At 44.3% G+C, this 12,013-nt stretch overlaps 1 protein-coding gene across 4 annotated transcripts in view; it reads left to right on the top strand.

Moving 5' to 3' along the window:
• The window catches only part of ST6GAL1 (ST6 beta-galactoside alpha-2,6-sialyltransferase 1), a 136,764-nt gene extending 128,099 nt beyond the window's left edge, over nucleotides 1-8,665 (top strand). For all 4 annotated transcript variants that reach the window (XM_032798421.2, XM_075068566.1, XM_032798422.2 and 1 more), the window contains one exon: nucleotides 5,997-8,665. In XM_032798421.2, the coding sequence (XP_032654312.1) occupies nucleotides 5,997-6,238 (242 nt within the window). In that variant the 3' untranslated portion in view covers nucleotides 6,239-8,665. The remainder of the gene's footprint in view (nucleotides 1-5,996) is intronic.
• Nucleotides 8,666-12,013: the final 3,348 nt, after the last annotated feature.

Here is a 12,013-nt window from a genome sequence, read left to right as displayed (position 1 = left end):
CCTGCCTGCAGATAGATTTTACGCGATGAGTAACCTGATATCTTGTATCACCTGCAAACCTCGAACTATGGTTATTCCTTTGCTTATTCCTCCCTTCCCAAGGAGATACAGAACACTGTTGAAGATCTCCCCATCGATGGAGACAAGCTCCTCGCCTCTACGACCAATGAGGTCCTCCATTCCATGAAGGACTCATCTGCCACACTCTGATCTCTAGGCACCGAAACCCCTGTCACAAAAAAGAAACAATATAGGTATCAGCCATATCAGTGACCACGCTACCATACCTTTGTGCATCATCAACCTTTAAGACAATGTGATACTCAGCAACAACAATGCCATAGACCCAGAACCCAATGATATCGCCCTCACAAACAACGGTGACCCACTCTCCTAACTCAAATAACAAATTTGAAGTCTTGGTCGAGGGCATAGAAAGCCTCGCACCCTCTCCAGTGCCAACTCCAACCATCCATTTCTTTGGACATCGTCTACATTCTTTCCTTGCCAATTGGGAAGCCATCACTATGGACATATGGGTCCTGGAAATCATCAGATCAGGTTATGCCATCCCCTTCCTCTCTTACCTCCCACGCACCCTCCCGCCCTATCCCTCTTCAGGGACCCCTCTCATGGACATTTGCTCCATCAGGAGATACAACACATCATGCTACTAGGAGCGATAGAGGAAGTACCGCCTCAACACAGAGGGAAAGGGTTTTATTTCCACTACTTCTTGACAGAAAAGAAAAACTTCAGATGTCACCCTATCCTCGATCTCTGACGTTTAAACAAGTTTGTCAAGAAACAGAAATTCTAGATGGTTACTCTCCCAATGATAATTCCAACTCTGGAGCATGGAGATTAGTTTCAACCCTTGACCTTGAAGACGCATATTTCCAGTTCACTATCCACCTTGCCCATTGAAATTTCCTCAGATTTGCCGTGGGAATGCAACACTATCAATACAGAGTCCTCCCATTTGGCCTCTCCACTGTACATGTGTCTTCTCAGAAAAAAAGTGGTCCAAATTTTTCCTTACCTGGATGATTGTCTCCTCAAGTCTCCCGTTCACTTGGAAGTGATCTGCACAACTTTTACAACCCTCTCTGGGTCTGCAAATAAACAAAAATAAATCTACCTTACAACCTACCCAACAAATCAACTTAATCGATGCCCACCTTGATTCCGCCAGTGGTCTTACCTCTCTTCTCCAGGACAGATTCCACACAATGGGCATCCTTATTACCCAGATACGTGCCAGCCCACAGACTACAGTCCAAGATTCCCTGCAGCTCTTAGGACACAGGGCTGCTTTCACATTTGTGGTCACAAATGCTAACCTATACATGTGATGCCTTCAGGTATACAAACCGAATATGCACAGGCTAAACAAATGACTAACTGTGCCCCCAGAAGTCAAGGACTTGCTTCTGTGGTGGACCTCTCCCATCAACCTCTGAACTGGGGTTCCCTTCTGACAAGATCCCCCTTCAATGACCATCACTACAGATGCATCCCTCACAGGATGGGGAGCACACATGGGCCATCTCACCACTCAGAGCCTCCAGTCCTCTACGGAAACGAAGCTTCACATAAATTTGCTAGAGCTCAGGGTCGTATGCAGTGCCTGCCTCCATTTCCTTCCCATTATCCAAAACTGCCGAATTCAGATCATGACCGACAACATCGCATGCATATCTTATGTAAACAGACAGGGGGAGCCCGATCCCAATCCCTCTGCACAGAGGCACTAAAACTATGGAACTGGTGCCTTCAACACAATATCCATATCTCCACCTCATACCTGCCAGATTCTCAGAACACCACTGCAAACGAGCTCAGTCAATCCTTCCCCATACAGCACGAATGGGGACTCAACAACACCATTCTATCCAACATTTTCCAGAAGTGGGGTTATCCCCAGCTGGATCTATTTGTCACAGCAATAAACAAAAAATGCCCGACACTCTGCTCCAGAGCAGACCTGGGGAAACACTCCTGAGGAGATGCCTTCATGCTCCCATGGACGGAACTCTCATATATGTGTTCCCACCAATACCTTTCTTGAACAGAGTAACACAGAAGATAAGAACAGACAGATCCAACATCATTCTAATAGCCCCAGTGTGGCCCAGACAACCGTGGTATCCCTGTCTCAGTCGGATGCTGTTCAAGCCACCGATTCCCCTTCCCCTGCTCAGCAACCTCCTATCAAAACGCCAGGGACAGCTATTTCACCCCAATGCACAATGTCTGCACCTGAGGGCTTGGTTAAACAATGGTTCTCTAATGAGGAGTTAACTTGTTCGGACCAAGTGCGGACAGTCTTACTACACAGCAGAACACATACCACGCACACTACTTACCTGCATAAATGGAAATGGGTCACATCTTTGTGCACTGACAGACTTCTCCAGTTTCTGCCTCACTCCCAATGGTACTAGATTACCTGCTACACTTTAAAACATCTGGTCTCTCCAAGAGCTCACTCAAGGCCCACCACATTTCACCATAAGATTGACAATGCTACAGTCTTTGCCCATCCAATCACCAAAAGGTTCCTGAATGGTATCTAGACTTTATATCCAGACATAAAATCATCCACTATACCCTGGGACCTACACCTAGTCCTCAAAGTCCTGATGGACAAACTCTGTGAGCCAGTGGCTACCTGCTCCCTCCTCCACCTATCCATGAAGACCACCTTCCTGATAGCAATCACATCTACCAGACAAGTAGGAGAAATGGGAGCGCTTATGGCAGACCCTCCATATACCACGTTCTTCTACAATAAGGTCACACTCCGCACACATCCAAAGTTGCTACCTAAGATAAACTCTTCCTTTCACCTCAACGAGCCTATACACTTACCAACATTTTCCCCAAAACCTCACGCTAATGCTTTTGAAGCAGCAGTGCACACTCTTGATGTATGCAAGGCACTATCCTTTTGCCCGGATAGAACAAAACCATTTAGAAACCCCCCCAAACTTTTTGTCTCTGCTACTCAGCGATCACAGGGAAAGGCTATCTCTACACAGAGACTCTCCAAATGGATTGCTGACTGCATACATCTCTGTTACCAACTGAGGCAAATACACCCTCCTACATCAATTAGGACACACTCTACTAGAGCTGTCTCCACCTCCACTGCCTTGCTCCATAATGTCCCACTTTCTGACATATGCAAGGCAGCTACCTGGGCATCGAACCTTACCTTCGCCAGTCATTACGCTCTCATGCACACTGCAGCATCCGACATCAAGATGGGTAGAGCTGTATTGTCAACAGCCTTCTTACCTGATCTGAAGTCCCAACCATCCTAAGGGATACTGCTTTTCAGTCACCTGGAGTGGAGCACCCACAGGGACATCTCTCGAACAAGAAGAGGACGTTACTCATCAAGTGCAATAACTGATGTTCTTCAAGATGAGTATCCCTGTGGGTGCGCCACTGTCTGCCCTCCTCCCCTCTACTTTGGAATCTGAAACACATTCCATTTGTAGAGAAGGAACTGAGGAGCCCTGGCTGTGCACATGTTCAAACACTGACAGCTCGTGAGGCATGCACAGCGCATGCATGGCCTGTAGAGGTACTGCTGTAGAAATCTCTGATCGAAGGCACTGGGACACCCCTTGACCTGGAGTGGAGCACCCACAGGGACATTCATCTCGAAGAACGTCTGTTACTGCACAGAGTGAGTAACTTCCTGTTCTTCCCAAAACGCCACGCTTCTTCTGAGAAAAGAGACCTCACTCACTTAACGTCAGGCTCATCCTGGCATTCTACCTGCAGAGAACCAAACCTGTTAGAAAATCACCGAGATTCTTTGTTCTTGTGGCAGAAAGGTCACAGAGACAAGCTATATCATTACAGAGGATTTCTAAGTGGGTTTCAAGATGCATCTCAGAACACTACAAAACATCGAAGCTCCCTCATCCTGAGCATATCACAGCTCACTTCACGTGGACACAAGCTGACTCCCTGACATCCTTATTGGACGTTCCGCTACAGGACATCTACAGGGTGCCAACTTGGAGTTCCGTTCATACTTTGACATTAAACTATTCTCTAACTCAAGCAGCAATGGTGGATGCAGCTGTAGGAATGGCAGTACTACAAACCTCTCTGCTGCCAGTTTCCTAGTACCATCTTCTGGTCTGAATGCTGCTAGACAGTCACCCAGATATGGAATACACATAGGGACCAGCACTCAAAGAAGAAATGAAGATTACTTGCTGTAATTGGAGGTTCTTTGAAATGTGTGGTCCCTATCTGTATTTCACTATCTGCCTTCCATCCTCTCTGCTTTGGATCTCGTTGGATTGCAGTAAGAGGAACTGGAATGGCGTTGATCCACACTGCCTCTTATACATTCGGTCAGGAGCATGAGGAGAGCTACTGCGCATGTGCGGGTCAATGGAGACTGCTTTGAAGAATTCCTGGACTCAGGCACATGTGTGCATGCGTACCCATGTGTGGAATACAGATAGGGACCGCATATCTCAAAGGACCTCCAGTTGCAGTAAGTAATCTCTACTTACCTCTCCCACCTTGTTTCTCTAATATCCTGTGACCAACACAGCTACAATTACATTGTATATCCCAGTGATGATATAAGCTTACATTGTTCAGTATGCTCTGGGAACCTTTGGAAGGCCCCATGTAACTGGAAATAGTTACTTATGGTAAAGTCTGATCAAAATATTTTTTTTAAAAAACGGGGAATACAATTTGACAAAGTAGTCACAAAATTAAAAAGAATTAATTGTGTAGCTTTAGTAGATTCCCTAGTCGTCTTTCCAGATGTCACAAATATATTCAGATCTGAAACTCAGCATAATTCAGTGGGATGCTAGAAAATTAATATTGATCCAGATTCCCTGGTATGCCCTGGGTGTTTTGCAATGCTTTAGCAATGTAAAGCAGCCTGTAAACCTGGATTAATTGTTACTTCTCTAACAGTTGCTTTGCACAGAACATACCATGGATTCTGACTGATCATCATTATTAACTGCATTCTAGAATTGCTTGTATACTTTACATAAGACACATGAGGGCAACACTGCTCCATCTAGAGAAATTTCTTTGTGCTTGAACAGTAGCATACTGTGCAGCGGTGTTTAACTGCAAAACAAGCCCTCTCTAGACTTGTGATTTTTTACTGGCTGTGCATTCATTAGGTGAGGTATTGCACTCCTCCCACATAACACAAAACCCTCCCCTAGACTTGAGACTGGCAAGTTTGGCCAAGTTAAGTAGGAGGGAGGACCAAAGCCTGAGCCTGCCCCAGTCTGACTTCCCCAGGTGAGGTGGGCAAAGCCCCAGCCTCGCTGTAACCTGAACCGCACCACCGCTGGCCGAAGCTGAAGCACTCAGGCTTTGGCTTCAACCATGGGTGGTTGGGCTCTGGTTTTGGCTTCAGCCCCAGGCCCCAGCAAGTCTAAACCAGCCCTAGTGACTCTGTTAAAACAGGGTTGTGACCCACTTTGGGGTCCTGACCCACAGTTTGAGAACTGCTGATATAGTGCATGCTTGGCTACTCAGCAAGTTTTCACCCACTATCAAGAAGTAGTAGCATTTTTAATGCTGATCTTACAACTCATGGCATATTGCTGTCACAATATCTTCATGAGGCTTTAATGGGGCATATTGTGCTGTGTCTAACAGGATGCAGATACCAGTCACAGCATCTGTGATTTTGGAGGTGTAACCAATTTGTATGTGAATGAGCGAGTGGCTCAACAATTGTGCAGACTTCAAGGAACTTCAGAAGATAGCCTTCTCCAGTCATAACCTTTTCTACCTCTCCATATGGTCTGAACATTACAAAGACCACTTCTTGCAGGGAAACCCCACCGCCTCCCATCTTGGGAGACAGAAGGAGATATTTTGCTTAAACCTCCTGCATCACATTTAAGCAAGAAGATGATTTGTTTCATAACCTGTTTGCCCCCGGGTTGACTAACTGGTTCTCACTCTCCCCCTGCCAGGCATTGTGATCATGATGACCCTCTGTGATGAAGTGAATGTTTATGAATTCCTCCCTTCCAAACGACAGACAGACATCTGCCACTATTACCAGAGATACCACGACCGCGCCTGCACCATGGGTGCTTACCACCCACTGCTATTTGAGAAAAACTTGGTGAAGCACATTAACCAAGGCCAAAATGAGTTAATTTACACCCATGGGAAAGTGACTTTGCCCGGTTTCAGAAACATGCACTGTTAGCAATTCAACTTCTACTGTGCATAGATACTTCTGTTGATTTTCAAGACACTTTTAGAAGGCTATTGTTGAGATTGTTAGGGCTAAAGATTGATGTGCCCTTACAGTTCTTCCATAATTCACCCCTTACATTAAGGATTCCTGTGATGCAACTTCTCCGATCTGTACAATAGCAGAAATCATTACACATCCTCCACAATTATCCAATATCTATTGTGTGAGAGATTAGTGGGTCTGAGGGGCTGAGTACCTTCAGCTGCAGTTGGCCACCTGAGTTGGTATCTATGCAGTGTAAACCAACATATTGCTGGCGTCACTCCGCTGAACTCAGTGGAATTATGCCAGCAGAATATTTGGCCCATTTTAAAAAAGAATGGCTAAAAATAATCCCATAGTTCTAGAATCTTTAAAGACAGGCCTACGATTATGGACCCACTGTGAAGGTTGCCTGTTAAGACAGGCAGTAGTTCAACAAGTTAAAATCTATTACTCGAATTATAGTCCTAACGACCTCAAGAAACAGTCCTTTATATTCTGGAATTGTGATGGCGATTCTGCCAAATCAAGGAGGAATTGTTCAGTGTCGATTTGTTTTGGAATTTTTACCTTTGTAAAAATTATGATGTTCAGTGAATTGCTAAATTGAATTTAAATGTCTAGTGACCACTCAGTCATGTTTGTTCAATGTAGCATCCTGTTAGGGACACAGGATATATTAATTCCAAATCATTTTGGGGAAGACTTTTGAAAGGCATAAATGGCAGTTTGCAATGGTAATGGGGGTTGGTGCCTAGTTGCCATTGGACACTGTGGAAGTCTCCCCATTAGTAATTTAGGACAATAATGCTACATAGTCACAAGCAACTAAATAAGCCATGGGGCTACTAGCCAGCCACAGACCAGATCTAGGTTTCATCAGCTATCCAAGTTGACCTCTGTTAGCTATTCCTGACATTTAGATAATCTCTCTCACACACACACACATACACTCTTTCCAAGTGCACAGAGAATGAGCACATTACGCTATCTCTTGAAATAGCAGCTGGGAAGGGGGAGCTGCACTCTGCTCTTCAAGCCAGTGCAAAAGGGAGGTGGGCAGAGCTTTGACTCCTTCCTGCCCCCTTGATGTGATTTTTGTCCCCAGAGTTCATGAAAGGAGTAGTTTTTTTGATTTCCCCTAGTCATAGTTTTCCTTTGGTCTGAGCAGAGGGACACCTTGGTTTGTCTCCATTCCCTCTGTTCACCTATTCCAGATCCACTATCCCTTTTCTCATGGTTCAGATTCATAGGATCTTCGCTTCCAAGCTGAAGCCACCGGGTCACACTCTTCTGTTGCGTACAGTGGTGTAACCCTACTCAGGTCTGTGGCATTGTGCCAGTGTAACCATGGCTGGAACACCGGATAGGAAGTACAAATGCTCAACGATGATGTGCTGTTTCGTGATCCTACCTATATATACGTCAAAATTGGAATTATTTAACTTTCCGTCGGTGATGCCATATATCTGGTTTTGAGTGATATGGGTTTTAATGACTTTAGGTGCAGGAAGTAGATGCTAATTTTGCTGTCCATAATATGCATCCTTGTGGCAGGAAAACAGTTGCACAGCAACAGACTTTGTCCCCATTGTGAAGAATTCTGCCTTCTGTTAAACTTGTATGTCCCACTGGATTCATGGGAGAGCTTGGTCACCATTGATCTGGATCTACAGAGGAACCCTTTCATCCCATATGAAGACCAGTTGATTTTAGTAGGGCTCTGTGCAGAACCAGTTGTGAGATCAGGGCTTAACTGAATAAAGTACTAGTGAGAAAATTTGCATAATGGTACTTGTAAAATGAGAATTCCTACTGCTTTTAATAAAACCTTGTGCACATCATAGAATATCAGGGTTGGAAGGGACCTCAGGAGATTATCTAGTCCAACGCCCTGCTCAAAGGGGGACAAATCCCTAGACAGATTTTTGCCCCAGATGCCTAAATGGCGCCTCAAGGACTGAACTCACAGCCCTGGGTTTAGTAGGCCAATGCTCAAACCACTGAGCTTGTGAAGACATTGGCTCAGATTCTAATCTCCTCAAACCAGTGTAAATCTACACAGGCTACAGTGGCTTTACACCAATGTATATGAGATCAGAATCTGGTCCAACATTTAAATGTTTTTTTTTTTAAATTTCCGTACAGTTCTGCAAAGGATATGTCTGGGTAGTAGTGAGTTCCAATCTGTAACTTATTACCAATTTCCATTGTTGTACAGAATGAAACCATCAAGCTATTTTCTTTAATTGTGTAGCAGTATTTTAAGTGGAAGTACCAAACTCAGCATTTTTAAAAATTTTCTGAACACTGATCTTTTAAAATAGTTTGAAATAATGCTCACGAATCCAAAGAAGATGTACAATTTGTAATAAAGTTTGTCTTTCTTTTAAAGAGGTGGTCTCTGTATCATTCTTAAATTAAACTATCAGGATATTAAATATAGTTTAATTTCTCTCCCCTCCTTTTCCTCATTTCCATTTATGGGCTTGTAAAAGCTTGAGAGAAAGAATAATTCAGGAAAGACATAGCAACATACCCTCACCACTCTACTGTATTATTCACTTATAGAAATCAAAGGATGTATTGGGATGCTGCAAATAATGTGACAGTTCAGCCCACCAAACTGCATCTTCAGTGAACCGGAGAAGGAATTTGAATCACGGTTATTACACGATATTTGCACAACAAGGATTTTTTAGGACACTACATAAAAACTTCAGCACACACAGGACTCAGTTTTCTCCTTGCGCCAGCTCCACCCCAACCAAGATGCCAACATAATATCAAAACAAGTTACCACCACTAAGGTAAAGACACAGTACTACCGGTTGGTGGAGATGTTGCCTGCACTGATCATTACAGTGCCTTTGCACTCCATTCTTATACTGGAACTTGTATGGAAGGGAGTACCAGTATCATGGTGGCTTTTTAAAAAATAAATATGAGCAAATGTTTACCAATTCCAGGGCCACTGAAGTCCTTATTTCAGAATCTGGTTGAATTAATCTTTCAGATCAGATAACTCCATTCCACTCCCATCTTTCTTGCTGACATCCCTGTCTGTCTATTAGAAAGTCTGCTGGAACTCTGAGAGATGCACAAGTAGTGTCCACAAAACTACACTCCATTAATAGATGCAGCTCACTTTCTTACATGTGACTGGCTGGCTCTGCGAATGTTGGCTAGCAAGGTAGAGCCCCAGCCCAACTTCCTTCTTGCTGATTTTGAGTGAGAGTAGGGATGCAGCTCCCTGAGCACAGACTGAAATTCTGTCGTATTTATACAGGCCAAACAAATGGGGAAAGCTCCTTATACCTCCTTCTCCCCAGGTTCAAGTAGAACCACAGGCCAGTTCCTGGGGATTCCCATCCCATCCTTCTGGGGCAGTAGAACATCTAGTGGGGACCAGATGCAATCTAGCCTACTCATGCTATTTCAGAGCCCAATTCTGCCTTTGTTACTCATGTTCAAGGGTATGTCACTCTGAAGGAGCCCTATTGAAGTTGGTGGGACTAACTGTGCTAAAATACTCCTCCACGAATGAAGGAGGCAGAATTAAACCCTTATTTGTCATATATAACCATTGAAACCAGGTATGCTGTCCCTGTAAACTCAGACCTGGAGCCAGGCCAGCCCAGCATAGCAAGGGAATTCTGGGAAATGTGATTCCCAGTTCTTATGTATCAGAGGGGTAGCCGTGTTGGTCTGGATCTGTAAAAGCAGCAAAGAGTCCTGTGGCACCTTATCGACTAACAGACGTATTGGAGCGTGAGCTTTCGTGGGTGAATACCCACTTTGTCGGATGCATGTAGTGGAAATTTCCAGGGGCAGGTATATATATGCAAGCAAGAAGCAGGCTAGATTGAACTAACCTCGTTATCTCTAGCCTGCTTCTTGCTTGCATATATATACCTGCCCCTGGAAATTTCCACTACATGCATCCAATGAAGTGGGTATTCACCCACGAAAGCTCACGCTCCAATACATCTGTTAGTCTACAAGGTGCCACAGGACTCCAGTTCTTATGGGAATTGTAGATGAAAAGCAAGGCCTGCTGGGAAAGGGGAAGCCAGATATAAGAAGCAAACCGTTCCCCAGTAAGGGGGAGAACACGATAGAGGCTAGATGTGTTCTGGGCCTCTAGAGAGAAAGCAACATCCTGGCAGGAATAGGACCTGTCTTGGTTCTTGGGGAAGTGGCTGCTAGTGAATGTCTCCAGTGAGATAGTAAGTGGGTTCTGGATAGGACCTTCCTAATGCAGACTGGGAGGGGACCGTATGGTAAGCAAGGTAGTACTCAGCATGACGGAGGCAGAATTAGGCCTTTCGTCTATGAAAATCCATACACTGCTCTTAGTTCCTGCAAACTGGCCTTCATCCCACAAAGTCAATCATTTTGCCATTGATTGGGGATTGGGCTTGCTTTGAGCAGGAGGTTGGACTAGATGACCTCCTGAGGTCCCTTCCAACCCTGATATTCTATGATTCAATGAAAGGAGGAGCCAGACCCATAAGGCCACTTCATCTGAGTGAAGGTTTTCAGAATCAGACCTATAAGCAGCTGCACCCGGATTTTGAAAATACAGGCTTTACGTGAATTAAACAAAGTGGTTGAGTAGCACAGTGTTCGGGCCCCTCACAATCAGCTCTAGGTACCTATGTTCAAATCTAGTATAAATTGCAAGTGTCTTTTAAGTTTGGTATCAGTAAGAGCCAAATCTGCCTTACTGACAGGTTCTTTGCAGGATCCATAAACCTTCGTTGCTCAGCAATTATCATCATCTCAGTCAAAACCAGAATGTAAAACAACTCATCCCTTGGTGAAACAAGAAGAGAGCAGTGTCAAAGGTAATAGCTATCTGAATCATCCAGTACTATGAAAGAGACTTCACAATCTTCAGGAGGAAACCCAGAAAAGCTTAGTGGAGATGGAAGCCAAGCAGTTTTTTCCACATGCTCCACCACTGTACCTCTGTCCAAGTAGAAGCCTGGGAGGGGCTGCCTAGTAAGTAGATCTAATCTGCTTTTATCTAGCCCACTTCTGAGTCTTTCTATTGAAAAGCAGCTCAGATACCAGCTCCTTTATTTCCTCTGCCTCTCCCTGAAGATGCAACTGTTCCATGGCCATAGCAGATATTACATTTCATGGATTACTTGCAAGTGAAAACTTTCGTAGTGAAACTCTTCCACTGCGCTGTTCAGCACCTAAATGACACTTACCTGTCATATCAGATGCTCCACCTAGTACTACAGACATTAATAAAGCAATGCTTGCACATGATAGGCACTTCAGCCAGCCGGCAAATAGTGTTATTAGATACTATTATTTCTGTGGGCGCACAATCCCCTGGAGAGCAACTGGATGGATATATAATTGTATTATGTGAATTAGTCCCTACTAGCAATTTTGAGAGCCTATCTGTCTATGCATTAAAAAAGTAGTTGAAATGACCTATAATTCTAAAACTAGAAAAAGCCTGCAATTGGAGAGAGATTAACCCTTCATAAGACTGAATTCATTAAAATAATTGATTCCTCCATTAATGTGATGAGATCGCTATTTCCTGCACAAGCTAGTGCTGCCAATCCAGCGTTAATGCCAGTACATAGAAATAAGAGATAATCATAGACTCATAGACTCGTAGGTCAGAAGGGACCAATATGATCATCTAGTCTGACCTCCTGCACAAAGCAGGCCACAGAACCCTACCCATCCACTTTTATAACAACCCCTAACCCA

The sequence above is a fragment of the Chelonoidis abingdonii genome, chromosome 8 (assembly GCF_003597395.2).
Source record: "Chelonoidis abingdonii isolate Lonesome George chromosome 8, CheloAbing_2.0, whole genome shotgun sequence".
Lineage (NCBI taxonomy): Eukaryota > Metazoa > Chordata > Testudines > Testudinidae > Chelonoidis > Chelonoidis abingdonii.
The sequence above is the reverse complement of the archived record's forward strand: the minus strand, read 5'-3'. Positions and strand labels throughout refer to the sequence as shown.